The following is a 25414-nucleotide window of genomic DNA, read 5'->3' as shown; positions in this document are numbered from 1 at the left end:
GTGCAGGGGAGTTACTTCGTACAAAATTTACATTTACCAGCAACGGTAACGCCATCAGGAACGCTAGTTCAAAAAACATTGCCCCGAACAAATGCGGGCTTCCGTTAAGAAAAAAAGATATATATTCAGTAAAATAAAATATTACTTCACAGCACTTAGATTCTGGTAATGTCTTCTAGTTGTGGATGCTGTCAGTGTATATGCATGTCAGTGAGCCAAAAACACTCGGATCATCATATGTATGGACATTATTTAAATTATCTACATACCTCAGTCAGACTGCCTTCATTTGACTGATCTTTTGTTACAATATATGGGCATACAACTCACATAACATGAAAGACTACATACTATCCATTTGGTCATAATATAATTGGACAAAGTTAATGTGGTCCATTCCTTGCATAGTTTCTGAAGGTTGTTGCAGAGTCCAGTTTTATTACCTCAGTATAATCATTTGCAAACAGATTGTACTTGCTGCTCCACACACGTGTGATGGAAAGTAAGAGAATAAGGAATTTCCTTCATGTATGAGGATCATCCAACAAAAGTTCCTCTGACACCACAACATTGAAAAAATTTATGTACAGATTAGAGCTCAACGTTACTCCCTAACACAGTCACCTTATTTAGCTGAACATTTTTGATACTGTGATACCAAGTATTCAATACGTTGTCTGTGCCATGCTATGCCCTGTTTACAAAGTGAGGCATTCACTTTGCATTTCACCTGATCAATTTGTGTTTCATGATCACTTGCGAATTGGTGACTGCTGAGGGGTGCTTTGAGAGGAAGATGGAACAGCAGATTGGGCAAATTTTCATTGAAGTAGGAATCATCACCTTGAGCACGAGGAGAACGAAGTATACAGGAAGCTCACGAAAAGGAAACTCACGTTTGTGTGTCTCCTGTGTACTTCATTCTCCTCATGCTCAAGGTGATGCTTCCTATTTCAACGTTGTACCAGCTCGCTTGTGTACTTTTTCTCTCTTTGGCAAATTTCCAGATGAATTTCTGGAACAAATCCCGAGTCTTTCAAGACGAGTGCAGACAGCGTTGACGTGGTTCTACTACACCCTTCCAAGTCCTGTGCGTTTTTGTTTCATTGTAGTTTGACGCTTTCCCAGGATCTCGCAGTACATCTGCATTTACTGTCATTGTGCATGTGAGAAAATCTACAAGTTGCACACAATGATAGTCCTAAAACATTGTCGGCATAGCCTTTCCAGACAAAAACGCGAGTTTGACCTCCTTCAGAATGCTTTCACCGGGCACCCACCACGACTTCCTATGGTATTTTGTCTCAGCACTTGCATAATGCATCCAGGTTTCATTAATAAAAATTGTTCCAAGAAATTCATCTTGACCGTCTTGATACCATTGAAGGAACATGCAAGCTGCATTCATTCGTTGCTCTTTACAAACGTTACCGAGCAAATGTGGCCCCCATCTCGCATAACTTTCGTTGACCCTGCTGAAGGAAATTTGTTCTCATTAGTATCAGAGTGCAGTACCAGTGACCCGCCAGTCTCCGTTAACAATTCTCGGAATTTCAGAAAAGAAACGTCGTTTCGTGGTGTTATAGCTGATCTCCCACTGTACTGTTCATTGTGCAGATTTTCACGACCCTGTATAGAGGACACACCATTTCAATGCCTGTAAAGTGTTTTGTATAAACAGGTGTTAACTGTCAGTGGATATTCTCTAAAGTACTCTTTCACTCTTTTATTCTTTAACGAAAAATAGGATAACTCTTCCGTACTAGGATAGTCAGACGTACTCGGAAATATTACATCCATGCTTGAATGCCTGACACATTAGGTGAACGGCACTCCATTAACCAACATCTGCAGTGCCGGGATGTCACACCCAACTACTACACCATTCAGTTTGTCCTAGTGGTGTTTCCTTTGAATAACAAATATCGGGAAACTTATTTTTGGATGGCCCTCCTAATTCCAGTTCTCTTTCTGCATTTGACTACATTTTTTAGATTTCTTGTGACGACTCTTGTGGACAAATACCAGCATGGAAGACTTAATAACAATTGGGGTTTACATTGCGAGACAACTGAGATCATGAGCGACGCCACAGCAGTCGGTCTGTGGATTGCCCACCTGAGTGTCCTTAAATGTGCAATGAAAGCTCACCACACAACACACCGTATTTAATGTCCCTTGTGGAAGATGGCATGTCTAAGCAACATGTATCCTGGCACTAAGTTGCTGCTGTTTTTGGCCGGGTTCGAACCAGCGATCTCGGGATCAGAAGGCGAACAGACTCACTCACCAGGGCCGGTTCACGGACAACTTGAACACCACAATTATGTTAACTCTGCCATCAAGTAATTCAGTTTCCTGCATATGTTTTGTAACAATTGAACTTCAGTTTTGTAAGCCTGAAAGCTAAGCTTAGAACCACCTCTTATAATATAGTGACTGTATTTGATGTGTGAATGTGTTCACACCTCTTAAAAAGCTAATAAAACAAAAATCTTGATGATTTCTAATATGTGGTACATACAAGGCCAGCTACAAGACGTCTACAATTAGACGTCAATTACTAAATGTCTACAAGATGTCTAGTAAATCACTAATTTTAGACGTCTAAATAGTGGTAAGACTTTTAGACGTCTAGTCAACGTCTAGTTCGGGCACTATCCCTAAAGTCTAGGGCTAGAACAGGTCTGGACGTCTAGTTGACTACCATGTGTTCCCTGGGTTGTTTGTACGCGTCGTTGACGTGCGTTCTCACAATGGGAGGTACGCAACTTCAACGTGAATACCGTCGACACTGAACCTCACGTTTGAAAAACTTTTGCGTCTGCTATCCAAATTACGGCTTTGCTATGCAAGCATGACAGTTGGCTGCAGCTAATTTCACAACAAGGGGATGTCTTAGTAATCATGTCAAAAATAGAGGGAACGCTGGGAAAAATATGCAAGAAAATATTCATCTGTAGAGAACTTTCGCCATAGAGTTCGTTTTATTCATTTTAACCAATCTCTTCAATCGCGTCAACTGAACTGAGTGAGTGTAACTGAGAGTGAACTGTAAAGTGAGTGTAACGTTTTTCTCATAGACAGAAAGCGCATCTAACATTTATCTCATTCTACTGGAAGATACATCACCTGATACAATGATAATCGCTGAACAAAATCGCCGGGGAGAGAGAGGGAGACTCGCAGATTCTGTAAAGATAGACAGAGTACCATTGTAGTTATCATTGTATTACCAACTTCAATACCATTGTAGTAGGGAATGTACTTCGTAATGAAATGGGGTAAATCTGACATGAAATGTTTCCCCTTTCTGGCAAACAACCTTACGTCACCGCTCTCATCAAGCTCTCTACGAATAAATGTCGTTGATCGCATAGCGAAAATAAAACGAAAAGGACGTGCTCGTTGTAACATACTGGCTGTATTGAAACATACCTGCTAATCACAGAAACGTTTTCCGTAGCGTACTTTCATTTCTTTTCACACAGTTGCTGAAACACCCTGCATGCAGTACACTCCCCGTATGAATTTCAGATGTAAACTGACTGCTCACGCGTTCACGTAGAAACAACCAAAACCATAGCGTTTTCTAAAAAAGTGGTAGAAATAAACGGTGTAATGCTCTAGCTTATAATGGATTGATTCGAAGAGGTTTTAGAACAGTTTCACATAACGCAAAATGACATCTTGACGCGTGACATTACACATTGATTCAAACACACAATATCCCAAAGCAAGGAACAGCCGTCTATTTGCCATACACCCCCAATGAAACCAGAATACTCCTGAGGCAATAAGTTCATGTGTGTTCTCGAGTAATTGTCATTTTATCCGTACTAAAACGTACAATTTTGTGACAGAAGAACTGTAGTGAACAAAAATTACTGTCTTAACCGTGAGTGGATGTATCTGTTACCTTTGTTCGTGGTTCACGACACCTTTTCATCGTGAGTACTGGCCGCAGAAACACAAATGAATCTCGTAGCAAGCAGGGACAACGACATGTACCACCAACACTAGCCCTACACTCTTAAAAATGAACTTCACCGTACGCCTTTTCTGTGACACTTATGCTGTTCATAATTGTCACAGAAAAGGCGTACGCCTCCCGTTTCCAACAAATCAGGGCAGACAACGATATCATTCGAGATGATGGTTGGCTAGGAGCGTGCAATGCGGTGAAGTTCATTTTTAAGAGTGTAGCCAGTGGCGTAGCCAGACTTCCAAGGCAGGGGGGGGGGGGGGGGGGCTCGATACGAAAACTCTACCCCCCCCCCCCCCCGCTGATCCTGTGTCGACAACACACACATACTTGTGCACACTGCAAACTGAGGATTAAAAAAGGGAACGAAAATAGTTGATTTAGACGTTCACAATACGATTACATGTATAGGCTGTCATGACCACTGAGGTGGTGTCACGAGATTGGAAGTATTTTGAAAAGCTTGTAGCGGGCCGTGGACAACGACGAAGATGGCCACGCGCCTGGGGCACCTGCCTCAGTTCCATCGGCGTGGCCATGGAGATAGGCCACCGTCATCGCCTCTCCGTGGCATACCATCATCGCCGGTCGGGGCTCATGTAGAGGAAGACCATCGTCCTCTACAAGCTCATACTTTGAAAACCATTCAAGAGTGCTTCTTAGATAGACGCCATGAACTGCAAGAACTTTCGCGATCGTCACACTGGTCCCCCCCCCCCTCATATATTATGCTCTCAGATTTGCACGATTTGTGTGGGTCGGTCCGTGGCAGGTAGGGGGGGCTGGAGCCCCCCCTAGCCCCGCCGTGGCTACGCCACTGGCCCTAGCCCTACCAAGATTCCTCGTGGGACTGAACTCGAAGAAAGTTTCAGAAAGTAACGTCAACACCATTCTCTGAAACAATCAGGCAGACACATCGCACTCCACACGGCTACGAAACCTGCGAAAAACTCAGATCTTTTCCCCTCCACCTCTGGCACGCGTCGGTAGACTCACCCTCGCTAGAGACTCGCGCGCTTTTGCATCGATGGTTATCCGCAGGTTGTTTCTTTGTTTGATCTCGTTACGTACATATCACTTTCTTTGGAACAGAGAACCACAGAACAAGCATCGGAATAAAAGATGATTTTCGCGTTGCGATTGTGCCTAGAGTGCTACCAAAACAGTGGGCTTTGTGTACATAGGCCTCTTCAATCAATATTGCGTCTGAACAGTTTTTCTTTTTAAGACAAACGTTGCTTTAGTTCTCTCACAATACAAATATCTGGGCATCATGCGGAACACGAGTAGAAGTCGATGGCACCCAGCCCGGTCACGCTTAAAGGCGAGACAAGCAGGAAGGTCCCTGATTGGACAGCTGGGATGCATAACGTTGCAGTTTTATTCGTCCTGTCTATTTTGTTTGCGTTGTGCCCAATGCTGTGGGAACAGTCTCAAACTATGTGTTCTATGGGGAGCTGTTACTGCCGAGCCGCCCTGCATTTTTTGCCCTGCCATGAATTGTGAGTTGTGAAGTGAATTGTGAAGGACTGTATCAAATTATTGGGTCTGGAAAGATGAGCACTGGGCACAAAGGGTTCTAATAATAGGTTCTCTACGGTATCTTCATGTGGATCAACGTAACTTTGATTGCTCATTTAGCTATCGCTCAATCTTTGGTGACGGTGACGAAAACGAAAAACTAAGGTAAGGTAAGAAGGGAGTTGCCTCAGGACAGAAGCCGCCGATATTTCGAACAGAGACTGTTCTTCTTCTGGGCCCAGAAGAAGAACAGTCTCTGTTCGAAATATCGGCGGCTTCTGTCCTGAGGCAACTCCCTTCCTACATTCTACCGGTTCGCTGGATTTCTACCCATCTAAGGTAAGGTAAGGTTTTCATACGACTTGGCCAAATTGCCGAACATTTTGTCTGAATAACACCTTCACCCTGACACCGAACGCAAGCCTTGAATTTCCGAACTGTACGGGTGAAATCCGGACAGGTGGCAACCCTAAATTGATACAAAATATGAATATCTAAGCCCATTCATACCTATCCGAGCCTGTCTTTTTTTCACCCACAGATGTCTACAAGGTACATTCCCGTAATAAATATCTGCTAATAGACACATCTATCTCTCTTCCAAGACAGGTTCCTCAGCCACGAACAACAATGTCTATTTTATGCAATTATTATGCCTGTGATGGAAAGTAGATCCCTCTAGTTAAACAACTGGCAGAACGGACCTGAATGGAGTGCATTCACAAAAAAAAAAAAAAAAACATTTTCAGACAGCAGAATCTTTCGCATTTTTAATGACTGGCACACTGGATCTTACCTGGATCTTTGAACCTGGTACACTTGACAAACACTTGGCATGCAACTTGGCAATACCCGGGTTAAGCCACCATCACCATATGAGTGAAATAAGTACTAGAATTAACAACTATTTTTCTTTTACGGGACACATAATCACCTGCGTACGACGATTCCTCATGTTGTTGTTTGTATTTATTTATTTATTTATTTTAATGGTTCACCGTTACCCGAGAATCCTGGCGGAACTGGTGTCGGATAGTAAACTTGTTCATGCATCAATTGGATATTGACACAACCCGACCTGTGGGGCAGACTTTTGTTTTATTATTGAACTGTTTTCTTTCTTTCTTTTTTTACGTATCACCAGGTAGCCTGTTGTAACTTTTCCACACTTATTGTCATAGGAAGCAGCAGCATTTCTTCGGTGGAGATATTTTCCTGTCCAAGGCACCTGAGTGGAGAACCTAACTGCCCGATTCTCACCCGCGTTCTTGTTTTTTTACAGGGAGTTTGTCAAAACCACTGGAGCATGGGGCAGAAAGAAGGGATATGCTATACCATGAGGGGTATTTTCAGCGCGAACAGTACCATTTTGGAGGGTAAATGAATGGGCACAGCGAAACTGTCTGCTCCTGACAGACATATGGCACTTCTGGTGTCATTTTGATAAACAACATCACTTTTGAGTGACTTGAGATTCACGGAGTGCTCATTTAGACATTAAAGATTACGGATCTGGAAGGGTTACGTCTCGCAGCAAAATCATCCAGTTCAATCAAAATATATTATTATTCGAAAACGCCGTCTTTGTGTTCGTAACACCAAAGAAAATTGCCTTATTTGTCAAGTTGCCTTATTTAATAAATATAATTTGTCAAAGGTAAATACCTTATTTATTTCTAAAACATTCCAGAACACGTTTTCCAGCCAACGATAGAGTATGGGCAGGAGGTGACACACAAACACACATTTTACCACCCCAGATTTTCCTCGGTGTTTGTGAAGGCACGTGGTCGCTGATCTTCCATTTTTGAGCGTCATGTCTGTGGCCGAAGCTACAGTTTGCTACAAACAACGAACGATCGGGAAAATGCAGGAAAAAATGCGAACGCAAAAATTAAAATTTCGCAACCCGACAGCGGCGCGCCGATCGACTGAATCGGCGGCGGCGGCACCGATTGAAACGACCCGGCGGCGGCGTGGCGCTCACCTCTACTCTTGGCCTCGGCAGCTATGTTGGACACCGTCAGATGGAGATCAGGCGAAGGGCGTTGAAAACGAACATTATCTGGACGCTCCGCTGGCCTTGGTGTGAACACCTCTCTTCGCTTATAAAAGAACGTTTCCAATTTCTATAGGAATTTTATAGGAAAATCTAGACAGGGCAGGTACAAAACCTGCCTACACAGCCCTTTATCTAATCTTAATTCATTTCCAATGAATATTTGGTGACAGGTTTTTATAGAAACTGTATAGAGGAAGTCGTATACAATATGGATAGAATCTCCTTTCATTTTCGATACAGCGAACAGCTTTGATAACTCGTTCGCTGCGCATGGTTTTCGCCTGGCAGATGCAGTAGCTCGATAATCTTATTATGTACTTCAAAAATCAGGAATATTCCATTTATTCCACCGAGACATCCGAGAGATGCTTTGTCACTCCAAACCGGGGGAAAAAAGAGGGAGAGAGAAAAAGTTAATAGCATAAACACAGACGCACAGGGGTGGCATTCAATGTATTGCTCCGTAGACGAAAGCGTGCCGGGCGAACGCAATGCATCCTGGACATGTCCTGGTCGTACGTCACAGCAAACGTCAAGACACACGTGACCTTAAAGATGGCGGCGCCCGCGATCGGCGGCTAAACCGTTTGTAAACAATGCGGTTGTTGTTTCTGCGCGGCGTTTTGGATGTCTTTCGATCACTGCAATTATTTTCATCCGATAATCTTGCAGTAAAACGCGCAGTTTTGCACATAAGGCCTCGCAGTGTTGACGACTTCCAAAGATGTGACGACGACCGCGCGTTAAGACTCACTGAGCCGATGCGATGTACTTAAACTAAGGAGAAATGGGCTACTATGTTGCGGAAGAAGTACCACATAGTTTACGCTGGCAAAATACGTCCATCTCTTGGCGTTATGACGGCGGAAATATGTCGGTAAGCGGCAAAACGACATGTAAACAAAGTCACATGACCTCAAAATGACGTTTTCTATGACGTGCGACCAGGACAAGATGGCAGTTTTGCCGAAAGCACCCGCTTGAGGGTAGTTACAACAATGGCGGGTTTGTGTCACCCCTGTGCACAGACGGAAGGGAAACACTTGCATACGCACAAACCTGTGTATTGTCATCACTTGTGACGTGTTTGCAGAGAAACAGATACTGGTACAGCATCAACGAAACGGTTTGGCCCCATGTGGAGCCGTCTTTGCATGAGTTGCAACCTCACGGGTGAGGAGAGCACGCATATTGTTATTTCGGTGGCGAATAACAGCCATTAAAAATATTTCCTCCAACAGGTTAATATATTACCGCATTAAAGACTGTGTTTATTATTTATATTACTGGAGAACTAAACCAGCACAATCTCCAAACCAAATTAATGTGGTGCAGCACGTTGCGCATGCATGGATCTCCGTATTATACGATTAGCTGTCGCGATCAGTGCCTTACACTTTGTTTAAATGGGGTATAGACACTTGAAATAGGTACAAAAATGGTACTTCAGCCCTGGTACAATTTTTCTACATGTACCTGGTATACATTTTCCTCTGACAGTGTAGAAGCAGCATTGTGTCAAGTGCACGTGGCATTAATAATGGCTAGAGGCTGGGTAGGTTCTGTATCTAAAAGATCAAACGAAAATGTATATACAGTTTCTTTAGGAACTCTATCTATTGCTCCGTATATATTTTCTTTTGAAAATAGTCACCAAATATTGATTAAAAATGAATTGGGAACATACGAGGATGGTTCCATAAGAGTCCGGCCCGAGGTAGAAAATGCGCGCGAATTTGAAAATGCGATTAAGGACGCGTGGCACCATCTGTTGGAGAGCCGGAGCACCACCGTCAACCCTCTCGATGCTTTTGTCGGTTGGAGAGCGGCGTTTCAAACAGCCAGGGTGCACTTTTCAGTTAAAATGGAAAAATCGAGTACCGCGCTCTGATAAAATTCTTGACAATAGAGGGACTTTCGCCTAAGGAAATTAAAGCGCGACTGGACAACGTGTACAGGGCAGCCTCTCCGTCGTACACAACTGTAAAAGACTGGGATAAGCAGTTTCGACTGGGGCGAGAGTCCATTGAAGATGAACCACGCGATGGTCGTCCAGTGGAAGTATTGACACAAGAAAATTTGTCTCTTGTCGAGGAGGAAGTGCTGAGCGACAGGCGTCTGAAGGTGAAGGAAATCTCAGAAAGTCTGTGGCTTTCCAAAACAACCGTTTTTCGCATCATCGGCGAGGGCCTTCACATGAAGGAGGTCAGTGCAAGATGGGTGCCACGACTTCTCTCGTCAGTTCAAAAGCAACAGCGCGTCGTCTGTGCCAAAGAGTTTTTGGAGCTCTGTCAAGAGAACGAAGAAGAAATATTGAAGTCAATTGTCACAGGGGATGAGACCATGGTGCTCTACTATAATCCCCTTTTGAAAAAGGAGTCGATGGAATGGCGCAAACCAGGAGAAGCACCCCCAAGAAAAGCCAAGTTCAGACAATCCACAAAGAAGATCATGGCAACAATATTTTGGGATTGTCACGGGATTTTGGGATTGCCACAAAGAGAGAAAGACCACAGTGAATGCGACTTATTATGCATCACTCCTGCACCGACTACGAGACGCCATCAAGGAAAAGAGGCGCGGCGGGTTGAGTCGAGATGTACGGTTGCTCCAGGACAATACCCCTGTCCACACGGCTTCTGTTGCCAAGGCTGCGCTGAAGGAGTGCGGCTTCGAAGAAATCCACCACCCACCCTACAGTCCAGATTTGGCACCGAGTGACTACTTCCTGTTCTGAAACTTGAAGAGGGATCTCAGAGGATAGAGATTTCAAAACAATAGTGAGGTGCAAGAGGCAGTTTTCCAGCATTTTGCCGACAAAACTGCCGATTATTTTTTCAAACGTATAAGAATGCTGGTTGAAAGGTGTCAAAAGTGCATTGAAGTTAAGGGTGACTATGTCGAAAAGTCACTTGTCACTTGTTTTGTCTCTATGACTATTAAAAGTTGGTCGGGCCGGAAACTTATGGAACCACCCTCGTATAAAGGCTGTATAGAATTCCTATACCATTCCAATCTGCCCTGTCTAGATTTTTGAACACAATTTGTATGATATATTAAAAGAATTTTATAGGGGCAACATTAAAGAGTAAACAGTAAATGTTCGCGTGGCCTGAAGTCATAAGTCACAATATAATATTGCTATTAGCATGTATATCCATGTTCACATATGCACGCATCATATGTGAAATGTACAGCGAAAAGCAAGTACTACATGTCCGTAAATAGGAACTTCCGTGCCTAGTATAAGCTCTATACAGACTGTGTAGAAAGTATATACATTCTAGCTTCTGACTCTTGCATCGAAACTCTGTATACAGTATACCAGTTAAAAACCCGATACAGCTTCTATCTATTTCCTATGCAGAAGATCGACACTAGATACGATAAGTAGATTATCTATAGATCCTCTATAGAAACTAAAAAATCATTTTCATAACGGATGCGCATTGAGGCTGTTCATGTTAAGGATCCCTATGACCATAACCGTTCTTCCTGGTCCGCTGACCATATTTTCGGAAATCTCCAAGTAGTAGGTAATCTCTAATCTCCGGTAATCTCCCTCTCTAATCTCTCTTTTTGGGTTCCTCTCAAGCCGCACTTTCTTCTGATTGGCGTTTCCGTCGATTCCGATCATAATTTAGTTTCATATATGCCGACATTCTGGCAAAATTTTGACATTTCAAGTTTTCAAACTGATGAAATTTTGGTTATTGTTGTTGCAGCCTGTATCGCTTAAGAGACAGGTAGAACATCTCCTGCGCTTTCTAACGACACCTCGGACGGCATCCTAGCTTAACGCGTTCGCGAGATAGACTGCCGGCAAGGTACGCGTACCGCTATATTTCCGTCTCTCTCGCACTCGCCCGTCACGCGTAGAGATTGCGTCAGCCACCGCAATGACCTTTTTAGCTAGAATGTTACACGTGTAAGCCACCTGGATTCAGCCGGTTGGTTGCTATCGATTAATTACTCAGTTATCGTGTCATAAAATTTGTCATAATTTCGTAGGATCGTAAATTTTCACCTGACTACTAAACGGATCATAGGCATTTTCACGTCAAAAAGAAAAGAAAAGGCTGTTAAAAGTTGCTGCAAAAGCGCAGACTGAGCTATCATGTGTTTTCTATATGAATACGTGAATTTTTGCAGCCAAGTCTCACATCATGGAGACCCTCGTACTTGGAGAGTCTATTATCGGTATCTCTCTCTTGTGGTTCGTCCACCACCTGTACACCGGCGACGAATTCAGCCTTACTGGTGAGAACGCTTTCCTAATATTCCCATATTACGCATTCACTGATTCATGATTCATGCATTCATTGAAACAGATGCACTGGAGCATCACGCGGAAATGCAACCGTCAGGGAAATTCGATCAGAAATTACTAGTGTCCAAGAGGTTTCATACGGGATTTAGGGGAGGATTTCTGCGCCATTGTTCGGCTCGCGAAATCTCCTGATCATGGTGGATTAGTATTCGAAAAGAGAAACCACAGGCTTACATGTGCAAAAAATAGATCCATACTCTAGGAAAAGTAATAAAAATATCCCTAGCTGGATACGTTTGTCAACGTGTTAGATTTCAGCGCTCAAGCAGTCTCTTCCTTTTCCTAAACCCTATCTGGTCTAGGAAAAGAATTAAAGGAGGTAAGAACTCTATCTGCACTATGAACTATCTGCACTGAACTATCTGCACGTATTTAGTTACGGGTGCAATAGGTGTAATATTGCTCTTCTACGCTTCGTAATTCTATTAACAATTTATTGTTCAATACACCTCCTTCATAACGTGTGCAGCGTTAATACAAAAACGCACCTGTATCAACACAAGATACCTGTATCCATTGTTACGTCATCTGAAGAATTGTAGCGCCCAAACAGGAGCCAACTCAGAGGTACACATAATATTCTGCTTTACACTCTTAAAAATGAACTTCACCACGTTGCACTCTCCTAGCCAACCATCATCCCGAATGACACCTCCTCGTCCCTGACTTGTTGAAAACGGGAGGCGGAGGCTAATTTGTAGCCATAATGCAGTACATAATGCCTCCACATAATAGGCCCCGCCTCCCGTTATCAACAAATCAGTAGCGAGAACATTGTCATTGGGGATGATGGTTGGCTAGCAGCGTCCTATATGTAGTGAAGATACGGACCTATCAGATTCATCTATATACAAACTGTGTTACAGCCAGGAAGTTAAAATCGCGGTTTGGAGCCAACTCAGTTTGCGGGTTAGCTTGGTAGAGTTCATAGCCCCTTTAACTGCTGAAAATTAACGTGCACAAAATGCGTATTTTCGTAGCGTCAATCTTAAATTCAACATAAAAGCAACTTCTGTATGTTCGTGGAACTGAAGCTTCCCAAATTCTGTCGTCGCTTACCATGAGAATAAAATAAAAGCGCTCTATACACACAAAAAGAAAGAATGAATGAAAGGAAGAATGCGATTTGCAGCAGACGAAGGGCGGCGTCCGCCGAAACGTTTTAACAGAGCGTGTTTGTACGCTTGTTTTCGTCACGCTTGACCATCACGCAAGAACATCGATAATATCTTAGAATAAAAAGCATAAACATAATCTGAGCACCGGATAGGATTTGATCCTATAGGCTCTTAAAAATGAACTTCACCACATAGCACGTACTAGCCAGCCATCATCCCAAGCGACATCGTTCGCTCCCCTGATTTGTTGAAAACGGGAGGTGTACGCCTTTTTATGACACTTATGCAGAAATGTTAATTGTCACAAAAAGGTGTACGCCCCGCTCTTTCCACAAATCAAGAGTGATAGAGGTATCAGCCTTCAACGTGCTATGTGGTGAAGCTTTGTTTTAAGGGTGTACGCCCTTCAGTATCAGTTCAGATGCTTGCCACTCCGCCACTGCCGCAACGGTACTGAGACAACAAATGCTAAAGCACGATGCATCAACCTTAGCCTCTATGTACTACATGGCTGCTCAATGAGGCAAAATCGATCGTTCACGCTGCCGTATGGGAGCGCCAGTTTCCTACACTCTCTTAGAAATGAACTTCCCCACATAGCACGCTCCTAGCCAACCATCACCCCGTATGACAACGTTCTTGCCCCTGATTTGTTGAAAACGGCAGGAGGAGCCTATTTTGTACCATTATGCATGGCACAAAATAGGCTCCTCTTCCCGTTTTCAACAAATCTAGGGCGAGAACGTTGTCATACGGGGTGATGGTTGGCTAGGAGCGTGCTATGTGGGGAAGTTCATTCTTAAGAGTGTAGAGTCGGAAACGCAGACGGACAACAGAGCAGTGACAACATTTGCCCACCCCGTAAGCGTACGCTGCCGTATGCACGGTGCATACGGTGCTCTACCGCTCCTAGCGGAGATAAGCGTCCTGGGCGGGTGCACGTAGAGTCACTAAATAAGCTTCGCTTCAAAGTATCGACACTGAGTTCCAAGAGCAAGCATGCGCCATCTTCTTTCTGTACGCGTGATGATGTGACTGCGACGTGCGTGCGTGATGGCGACTGGTCTTCGATACACGCGCAAGACGATACCGCGCTTCATTGTTTTTCAAAGTATAAACCCATGACACCCCCCGTTTTGTCCGCAAACAAACCACACGAGCTTCGCAAAGCTAAACATAAACACAAAGTCCAATCAGTCTAGATAGAGCCCCCCCCCCCCCCCCCCCCCCCGAGGATGTTTCTTAACCCTTCTACTTCTGCGAGGCGGTGCCTGAGCCGGTTCTCTGGAGATTGGCCCAAGCGCTCAGGCCCGCGGAGGGTGGTTCGTAGTCGCAAGTGCTCACGTGTTCTGGTGTATAGTCCCTCAGGAGTAGACACCACGTAGGGTCCACACTCTTAGAAAAAAGGGTGTAGCAGTTACACCTTTTAGAAAGTAATACTTGTCGCATATGCTGTGCCTCAAAGGTTGCGAAGTTGTACCTGCTACGTACGAATAATAGGGTTACCGCTTCTGATTCGGCATTGTCGATCGTGACTGGTGGCCAGAGGTGGGGAGTAATGCATTACAGAGTAATGCATTACCGGTAATGCATTACTTTTGAGTAATGAGTAATGGTAATGAATTACGTTTTGCCAGCAAGTAATGAGTAATGGTAATGCATTTCATTTCGACTGAGTAATGCAGGGTGGCATTACTCATTACTTTTGTCGAATGTTCATTGCGCCACGTGAAGATTGGGAACATCGAGGTTTTCTTCAATCCGCCTTTAACAATGAGCACAGGGCAACAAGGAAAGAGAAAGGCGCAGCCTGGGGAATTCTGCAAGAGTTCAACAGTCGGCGGTGTGTGCCACAAGTGTCTACATGATGATATCACCGATTTTCTCTTGTGCGCATTTGGAGTAAAGGAAAATCAATGAAATAGAAACACAGCCTCTATGAGGGTAATACGTAACAATTGCTTTAGGGATTCACTGTTTTGGTATGGTACCCTGTTAGCTTCTCTTGTGCTGTCGGAGGTAGTTTTTCTGCCAGGACAAAACTGTAGGCTGGGCTTCATCCGCCGGCTCCATAATGCTAGAAAAGGCATCATCTGCAATAAATCTTATCTATAGCTTTTGCCTATCAGACTCGCTTCTGCGGGGATTTAGTGGCACCGATTTGGGGATACTCGGGTGGCTATTGCCTATAGCAAAAAAAGCAAGGAAAAAACTTCTGCATAGCACATTTGAGGCTTATGCCCTAAAACGTAAATGTAATGCCAGAGTAATGCCATTACTTCGTTAAAGTAATGGCATTACTAATGCATTACTAATATCCAAAGAGTAATGAGTAATGTAATGCATTAGTTTGTTATACAGGTAATGAGTAATGGTAATGCATGACAAAATAAAAGCAATTTCCCCACCTCTGCTGGTGGCCCTGTGAACTTCCCTAGTCCTCCTTCGAACACCGGGTTGCGTAACCAAACCTGGTCTTTATCAAGCATGGCATGAACTCCTTGAACCTCAATTCCCAAGTCTCTGAACCAGGAGCGCCCGAGTAAACACGGGCCGTCGCCAGGTGCAGGAGCAGGCTTATCTGCAGCTGCCAGTAGATGAAGAGTCATCGTCGCTTCTGACGTTGAATACGCCACTGGGTCTTTTCAAAGTAAAACGCTTGCCATTTGGAGTGTCCGCTGCTCCGGGGATATTTCAAGGCTTCATTGAGACGGTACTACATGGTGTTCCTGGCGTTGCAGCTTTTCTTGATGACATCATCATTACCGGGAAGATGGTTCAGGAGCATGACCAGAGAGTCCAGCTAGTGCTAGAACGACTGCAACGTGCAGGACTTCGGCTAAACGGCAAGAAATGCAAGTTTTCAATATCCTCGCTGAGCTTCTTGGGGTTCAACATCAGCGCCGAGGGTATTCGCCCATGTGCTGAGAAAGTGAAAGCGGTCCACGATGCCAGGGAGCCGAAGGACAAGAAAGAGCTCCAGGCTTTCCTGGGACTTGTTAACTTTTACGACCGTTTTATCCGGAACAAGGCTACTTTACTAGAACCTTTACATCGCCTTCTGGACAAGGATTCAAAGTGGGGCTGGACAAGGGAACACAGACAAGCTTTTGGAAACTTAAAAAGGGGGTTAAGCTCTGAAATGTTACTCTGCCACTACGAGCTGGAGAAGGAGTTAGTTCTGGTGTGCGACGCATCTCCATATGGGATAGGTGCGGTGGTTGCCCACGTTGATGACAACGGGTGCGAGACGCCCATTGCCTTCGCTTCCAGGACATTACACCAAAGTGAGCGCAACTACGCGCAGATCGACAGGGAGGCTTTGGCTATCATATTTGGAGTGACCAAGTTTAGGCAATACCTCTACGGACGCAAATTTGTGATATACACAGATCACAAGCCGTTGCTGGTCTCCTGCACCCACATCGGCAAATGCAACAAGCAATTTCGCCAAGGATGCTTCGTTGGACGCTGACGCTCGGAGCGTACAGTTACGAACTCCATTACCGGAAGGGAGAAGACATGGGCAACGCCGATGCCCTCAGCCGATTGCCACTAGAGGTGGAGCCCGGAGCCACAGCTGAACCCAACCCTCCGGAGGTTTTCCTTATTGAAGAAGTGCCACAAGCAGCGATACATGCCAGAAACGTTGCTGCTGCAACAGACAGAGATCAGGTGTTGCTTCGGGTTCAACAGTGGACTAGAGACGGTTGCCCGAAGACATCACCTGAATCGAGAGATCTCAAGCCTTACTGGACACGCCGTTTCGAGATATCTATTCAGGATGGTTGCCTGCTTTGGGGAACCAGAGTTATTGTCCCTCAAGCACTACGGCAGGGGATCCTCACCGCACTGCATTCAGGCCACGCAGGGATCGTACGCACGAAAGCAATGGCCAGAAGCTTTGTATGGTGGCCGGGGATCGATGCTGACATTGAGAGCATGATCGGTCGGTGCACCCCGTGCCAATTAACGCGAAATATGCCACCGAGGGACACTTCACACCCGTGGCTGCCGCCGCAGAAGCCTTTGTCAAGGCTGCATCTGGATTATGCAGGGCCTATTCAAGGGCGCCCGTTCTTGGTGATCGTCGATACTTTATCGGGATGGCCGGAGGTGATTCCTGTGTCGTCGATGTCGGCGGCCGAACTGATCCGTCATCTTCGCCGTGTGTTTGCGACGCACGGAAACCCCGATGTCGTGGTTACCGACAATGGCACGTCTTTCACTTCATCCGAGACGGCCGACTTCCTAAGAAGGAACTCGATCAGACACGTGTTCTCTCCGCCATACCATCCGCAGTCGAATGGCGTCGCAGAACGTATGGTGCAGAACGTAAAAAACAAGCTTAGCCAACTACGACGCGACGATCCGGACTGTCGTCTATCACGTCTGTTGTTCGCATTACGTACAACACCATGCGCGGACAGCACAAGATCTCCGGCGCAACTGCTCATGAACAGTAGCATGAGGACCTTGCTAAGCGATGTCCGGCCAAGACGGCAGTTGACGGAGGAAGCTGACCAGTCACTAGAGCGAAGATTCAAAGCTGGTGACAAGGTGTTCGTACGTAGCTACAGGAGTAACCACAAATGGCTACCTGCCACGGTGGTTGGCGTCGAGGGCAACTGCACTTTCAAGTTACAACGCGAGGGCGGCGAACTGCAAAGAGCGCATGCAAACCAGATGCGCAGATGGCAGGCAAGTTGCAATAGCCACGACGACGCCAGCAGTGAATGGCGGTTATTTCCAACCCCAACTCCTATACGCCGAGCACAGACAATACAGCATCGCCGGAGACAACAGGAAACACATTAGTAGATCCTGGTGCGTCGGGCCTGCGACGCTCTGAGCGAGCTGGAAAGAGGCCGGACTTCTACGGTGTGGTGGTCTCGAAATAGGTGGGGAGGACTGTTGTGTATGTTCAAAGATACCGCGCTTGACTGTACAATGCGAGCTCAGCAGCGCGAGCTCTCGTTCTTGTGTGCTGGTTCTGGAACTGATCGGACGCGTGTTCTGCTTGGGAATAAAGTAGTGTTGGTTGCAACTCTGACTTGACTCAAGGCCATTACAGGGGCGTACGCCTTTTTGTAGCAATTTGGATATATGATAATTGATTTTACCAGCCTTTTACACCCTTTATTAGACGCTATGTTGACTTAGGTGGCAACTATACAAGTTACCACCTTTTCACACCCTTTTTTCTTTGAGTGTAGGACGCGGGGCACGTTCCACAAATATGGCTGGAATGCATGGCCTCCTGTTGGTGTTGTAGACTGTCATGCTGGACCCTTCGTCAGCATCGGGAAGCTGCTGAGTTCCTCGGTCGTAGAACCTTTTCTGCTTATGCTGCGTATTTATTGCAGCCGTTGTGTCACGACTGTCGGTGAAATAACTGCAGGAGTGTAGTCTTTCGTGGTGCACGGTAGTAATGTTCTCGTCTGGCGGCTCATCAATCTTGGGACTGATGATCCTAGCTATGGGTACACAGTAAATCATTTTACATCTTTATTCGCTCAAAACAGGTGTATTCTTATAAAAGCACCCCTTTATATCCCGCAAACTGCAGCAAATGGTGTAAGAAGAGCATTACTAAAGGTGCAATATCGACATACACCACATTGTATCCCATGTCGATGTAAAATGAGGAGTTGAAAGAGGTGTCTTGGTCCGATAGACCTTTTTACGCCTCATTTGAACTGGAAATGTTGTGTTGAAAATGGTGTTTTAATTCGCGAAAGAAAACACTACCACTCACTCACTCCACTCACTCACTCAGCAATTACACTACCACTCAGCAATTATTCATATTATAAACGATAACTTAAACACAGTATTTGACTGGAAACGATGTCGGGAATTTAGATGATATCTTTGACTCGTTGCAGGCATATGTGTAAATTGCAAAGACGAATTCATGTCACCATTACAGACGTGTTTCGCGCTCTACTACACTTAACGAACATGCCCCAACAAACTGTATTTCAGTATATGATCTATACTGTACGCCAATAAAGGCTGTTGATGACAATACACGAGGGTGCCCGGGCGCATTGCTGGCATCGCCTGGAGATCGCGGCATCGGAACGGCGCTCATTGCACGGGCACGGCGGACGGCGTTACGATGCTGCGAGCTGCGATCCGAAACTTCAGCACCTGATCAACCTTGCCAATCAGTGCACAGGTACTCACTGTTCATAGTTGCACTGTATTATACATGATACACGGGCAGGCAACACAGTGCATGAATTACCACATCTCTGTTTTGTGTGGTGCTTGCCACAACAGTGAAAATGCGAGCCTGCAGCTGCTGCAGAAGCTAGTACTATACGCGATAAATTAGGGGGTATTCTCTACAAAACACCCTTTTCCCAAATGGTGTTTTCAATGGATTACGCCCCTAATAAAAGTGTTTTTAAAGCACCTATTGTATAGGAGTGCTTCCTCTAAAATATCCTTTATTAAAGGGTGTGTTGAAATACACCAGCCACTGTGGTGTGAAAAAAGGAGTCAGTTATAGGACAAGCAATTTACTCTGAAAATGTGTAAAACGATTTACTGTGTAGTAATGTCATTACTGTAATAAGTTACTTTTCCTGGTAATTTGTAATGTAAAAAGTGTATTACATTACAAATTTGGGCAGTAACCCTATTGAGAAATACTTCAGAAAATCTTACAAAAGAAACCTCTCAGACTGCTGAAGGAATTTCTATGAGGTTATGAGACTAAATCTTACAAAATTTCTCTCAGAGTTTCTTACAGGGATCCTGTAGGATTCCAGAGAGGATTTCTTACAGGCAGTAGCAATGCAGCTTTCTTACACGGCTTCTTACAGGGTGGCCTGTGAGGCGTTCTCACAGGATTTCTTAATGGCCCCGAGACCCGCAAGAAAGCCTGAGAAAGTGTAATAGGCCATCCTGCAAGAAACATCCTTTGAAAGCTGCACTGCCACGTATGATAATTGAAGGATCCCATACTTACTAGCTGAGAAGTATTGAGAGTAAGTCGCATGTCGTCACTGTAAGGAATGTTGCAGAACATTTATGGCCCTGCCAATAAGTTCAGAAAGGCATGACCCAACGCATTGTACACGTACTTGAAATGTCCAATGCGACGACCAAGAACTTTCTTCATGTGATTATGACAAGTTTATGTTTCGCACATTGGGAACGCGTAGGCTTTCTTGCGTAAAAGCATCATCCAGTTTTCTCGAGACGAGAATGGGTTACGACCACGAACTCGGATCCAATGCGTTATGTTGAATTCCAATGGCAAGTGGCAGACTCTGCAATGGAGCGGCTTGATCTGGCCTAGAGCAAGTCATCCGAATATGCGACTGGAACACTTTCGCCCAACTTGGAGTTTAGCCCTGGCCAATCCCCCCTGGTGGATGACGGTCTCTGCAGAGACGGAGGAAGAAGAAGGTACTCATGTTCCATTATAACGCCATGTTTTGCAACATCAAGGTCCTTCTAATCTCCGAACGCTGCCATTGTAATGTCTGACTTATCGCTCCGTTCATGAAACAAAATCTCCAACGTACAACGCGAAAGACTATTCACGGCGAAGACGCGTTGCGAAGCGGCCATGTTGGCGAAGCAGAGACAGGAAATAGGAAGCACAAGCGACAAGTGACACGTCACATAGAGTTCCGGTTGAATCTGCCTTCTGAATCTGAACTGAATCTGCGGTTGAAAACTTCCTCCGGAGGCGCTCCGAATCTGCCATTGGAATTCAACATTAATTCCCGCTGGCTGCCGCTTCTTCCGAGTTTAACCTAGAAGAAACAGCATTTTAAAAAGCACGGTTAAACATGTGTGTGCGTGAGAGATAGGCATAGAAATATGTAACATACCCTTTGCCCAAAGCACAGTTGCTATAACCATCTCACTGCATTATACCTTCCGAACCACAGAATACGTGCGAACAGGGGTAAAGACGTATAAAGAATGAGAATGCATAGTACGGACGATTATATACCACACACACACGTGCTATATACCTCAAAAGCGACGAAAATCCTGAATTCCAGGCGATATTTGCTTGAGATGCGTAGCTGCGTCCATGCGCTTCATCGTTTCAAAGCAGACTAACTAACTTGCTGGCAGTTGGAATAAACGCTGTTTCTGAATCACGCTGTTTTCTCATAGAAATCACAAGACCAGACCCTGAATTATCCCACAGGATATTTTCACATTGGTGTGCCTGTGAGGATATGTATACGAATCTGCATCCTTTGTAGGAAATTCTGAGAGACGAAGACGCTTGTGTAAGAAATTCTGAAGGAATGCTATGTTTCTATGGGATTTTCTGAAGTATTTTTCAATAGGGAAGTTTAATGACATTACTCTCTTTTAAACAAAGAATCGAGTGTGTGTTCTGTGTTTGCACTTGGCAGAGAGTTGGAGACCGGTGAGTTAAAAGAATTCCAACGCCCACTATGAACGGTGACGCACTCAATCGGCACGGGGAACGTCAGTTCTCTTCGGCGAGCCAGTTGCCTTAGTTAGGGCGCCCACAAACAAACGTTTTTCAGGTCAACGGTTTGTAGCCTTGGAGAATCATTGTTTGCGGGCTCGATCCTAACAGACAATCTTCCTGTTCTCGTGATACTTTGTGTCACCTTCGTCTCTACATTGTGGAACGATACGTCATACGTGGCACACTAGCCTGACATGTAGAAGAGACAAATAGAAGAGTACAAGTTAACGGTTCTTACATCGTCAGCCTACATTTCCCCGAACTTCGGTGAAGGCAAGTTGCGTCAACTTGCTCAAGTTGCGTCAAGTTTTTGTCCCTTGTGCCTTCCACAAAACCCGGGAACATGTATGCCAATAATGCAAAGTAATAACATCGTAATGTCAATACTTTTTCGTAGTAATTGTAAATTAATTTCATTACATTTCAGTTGCAGTAATGAGTTATGTAATTTAATTAAACCCTAACGGGAGTAATGAGTAATGTAATTTAATTACATTTTATAAGTAATTTACCCGGGTATGAATTCCTAGCACGACATCCTGCACTGTGTTACGCCATTCTAAAAGTGCGTAGCGCTGGTAGTGTAGCGCTTCTGGATAGGAGCTTCTTAGCTTCTTGTACGGCGCGTTCAGCCATACCGTTGCCCTTCGGATGGTATGGGCTGGATGTGACGTGCTTGATCTGGAGGTCTTGCTGGAAAACCTTGTTGAGGAGGTGGTGTTCTCCTACACGAGTTCTCCTGACCGGCGGTGATGGAATGCCTCAACGGGCAGATGTGCTTGGCTTCACGGTAGGATGGTGCCGGTAAAACTGGCTGCCAGGCGCAGTAGCGCGCGGCAGTACAGGCGCGTCGTCGTCGTCCACGGGCCGCCGCATAACTCCAACCCCCCTCCCCCTCAGACGTGGAGCGGTGCATGTGCTTGAAGTCCTCGTCGATATCATGAAGACGAGAAGGAGGACGACTCGTGGATGATTGACGACTGGACACACAGCTTGTGATTGTGGCAGTTGATGCAGCAGCAGCGGGTTGGCGGGAACAAGAGCGCTGCGATCCAGGCGGGTTCCAGATATGAGGTGTGAGTGCTGAGTGGTTGCTAATTGCATTCAATGGCTGCTGATTCCGTTGAGTTGCGTTGAGTGATTGTTGCTGTGCATTTGTGGTTGCTGAGTGTTGCTGAGTGAGTGCGTTGAGCTGCGTTGAGTGATTGTTGCTGAGTGGGCGACAGTACCGCGGGCCGGTAGGGCAGGCCGGTAGGGCCTCACAGGGAGGACAGGCCTAGAATATAATAAATAATATTTCTTTCGGTCCAGTTTTAAGTTGACGTCCCTGCACCTCTGGAGCAGACATGTCAAATTGTTATCGTGGTCTTACTTGTTGGTGCCCCTGGGGCCCGATGCTGAACTGATCGTTATCGTTATATTTAAAGTTGGCGCACTCCAAATGCCGCTGTGGTAGGCGCGCGGAAGAGCTCGTGGCGAATCACGGGCGGAAGCGATGCATTTAAAGCTCGTTATGGGATAACGACAAGTTGAACATCGTGCCGCAGACCAATATATCACTCATGACCACTTGGACACGAGGAAGTCCTTCCAGGACTTGGTGCATAACCCTCTGAAAAACCTCTGGTGCGCTGCATATTCCGATGGGGGTTCTTTTGATCGGTAGCGCCCGAAAGTGGTGCTCATGGTGCATAACTTTGAGCTCTCTTCGTGAAGAGGAATTTGTGAAAAGCCTGAAGGAGCGCCTATTGCAAAAATAAAAAATAAAATACTTTGCTCCAGCAAGCCTTGATGCGATGTCTTCGACAGTCTTCATGTGGTACTGTTCCCTCTAGAGCGCTCTGTGCAAATCCACTGGATCCATGCAGATCCTAACCTTATCTCGTTTTGATACGTCTTCAAACGCTTGAACAAGCCCAACCTTTCACAAATGCCTCCACTAAGGGTAGTCGGGACATGTCTTCTACTACATACACCTCTGAAACATTCGTGCTTGAGGCGGATACGTCCAAAAGCACTTTCCCTACTGCCTACTTCATGTTGCCAAAGAAGGTTTTCTGGACTGCCCTGGATTCCATGACGCGTTTCGCTGTGATTACGGAGTAGTTTGCCGCCGTGTCCATTCTGCAACGCACCTCGTCTTGTTCAGTGTTCACGGCTACGGATTGTCCGCTTCTACGCTGTCTGGAGACAGGTGACACAGGAGATAGTCATCTTCGGTTGCGCCATCTGACTCTTGCACCTTAATTTCAAGGACCTTCCTTTGGTGTTTTGTCTTGTGTTTTGACAGTTTATGCTGCTTCTGAAGTGAAGCCTGCGAAGTGGTTCGGCAGACCGCATTTGGTTCATCGCTTTCCCAAAGTAGGACATTTCGCGGCTCGGTGCTTCAAGTATGCGCAGCTGCGACAGCGTCCGTAATACGTTTACTGCAGCAGAAGGGTCCGAGGCTTTGTCTTTACGGATTTCCATGAACTATTCATGGGATTTCTCTTTGGACATTGGTCAAATACCTTAGTAAAGGTACACTCTTAAAAATGAACTTCACCGCATAGCACGCTCCTAGCCAACCATAATCTCGAATGATATCGTTATCTGCCCTGATTTGTTGAAAACGGGAGGCGTACGCCTTTTTGTGACACTTATGCTGTTCATAATTGTCACAAAAAAGGCGTACGCCTCCTACGCGTGCTATGAGGTGAAGTTCATTTTTAAGAGTGTGTGGCTGCGTGTACCCTACACTCTTAGAAATGAGCTTCACCACATTGCACGCTCCTAGCCAACCACCATCCCGGATCGCGATGTTCTCGCCCCTGATTTGTTGAAAACGGGAGTCGGAGCCTATTCTGTGCCGTGAATAATGAGCACAAAATAGGCTCCGCCTCCCATTTTCAACAAATCTAGGGCGAGAACGTTATCATTCGGGATGATGGTTGGCTAAAAGCGTGCTATGTGGTGAAGTTCATTTTTAAGAGTGCACTTGCTTGCTCTGTGCGGTGCGTTGCTACAGCGAAGAGTTCGAACTCTCCATTCCACTTTTTCCATGCCTGCCAAACATCACCAGTTATGTCCATTTGCTTCGGTGGTGGTAGCAAGCTCATCATCATCGGATCAAAATTGGCGACGGGTCTGGTAGACGTCGGTGTCTGGTCAGCGGTCGTTACCGGGGCGTTGTCCATCTCACTGCTGGCATCATGTACGCGTGACTTCGATGACTTCGACCAGCGTGCGTGATGGCCCAGAAAGTAGAATAAATTTTATTGTGTTCGATAGACCATAGGGCGCTTCATTGTCTTTCAAAGTATAAACCCATGACAGCTTCCGCGTCACGTAGCCACACGCAGGCGCACTTTAGAGTACGATGGCATCTATCGTGTGCGGGGGAAATGTTCCTTTCTCTTGCATTCAGCTTATCGAAGTTGACGGCCTTAAGCTCACCTTGACATGCTCGGGACGCTCTGGTGGACAGTACTTGGATTATCGCACAACAAACGTACACGCTTCTCCATTCCACAGCGAGCATTATGTTAGCCGTGTTTGATACCCAACTGGGGATGGTACCGGTGCGGTGCGGAAACAAGGTGGTGCTCCTGCTCCCCTTGGACCTCACTGTCGATACTCCGACTCTAGCAGGCCTCCGTCATCGTACAATTTGGCAATGGTTATCGAAAGACGTCGCGCCAGTGAACGTGGGCACGTTTTTTCTTTTTTTAAAGTGTCATGTCACGTATCGGACTGTCAGACGCCACCGGCTATAATCTACACTGTGTGTGTAGGAGGATGGCGTCATGGCCGATGTTGCGGATATCGCATCGAGATAACTATCATCACTTAGCAAGCTAGCGCCACCATTGTGGACGACCGGCACCTATGCCTGTGTGTTTCTAGATAATCGGGCACGCATGTAGTATACAGGGTA

General features: G+C 45.6%; 1 protein-coding gene across 4 annotated transcripts in view; it reads left to right on the top strand.

The window, feature by feature from the left end:
* Window positions 1-25414, top strand: part of LOC135387255 (sperm-specific sodium:proton exchanger-like) — a 199469-nt gene that overhangs the window by 43917 nt on the left and 130138 nt on the right. For 3 of the 4 annotated variants that reach the window (XM_064616542.1, XM_064616543.1, XM_064616540.1), the window contains one exon: window positions 11721-11828. The exons of the other annotated variant lie outside the window; for it this stretch is intronic. In XM_064616542.1, the coding sequence (XP_064472612.1) occupies window positions 11721-11828 (108 nt within the window). The remainder of the gene's footprint in view (window positions 1-11720; window positions 11829-25414) is intronic. 4 annotated transcript variants of the gene reach the window in all.

The sequence above is a fragment of the Ornithodoros turicata genome, chromosome 3 (assembly GCF_037126465.1).
Source record: "Ornithodoros turicata isolate Travis chromosome 3, ASM3712646v1, whole genome shotgun sequence".
NCBI lineage: Eukaryota > Metazoa > Arthropoda > Arachnida > Ixodida > Argasidae > Ornithodoros > Ornithodoros turicata.
Note: the sequence above shows the minus strand (reverse complement) of the source record. Positions and strands in the feature narration are given on the sequence as shown.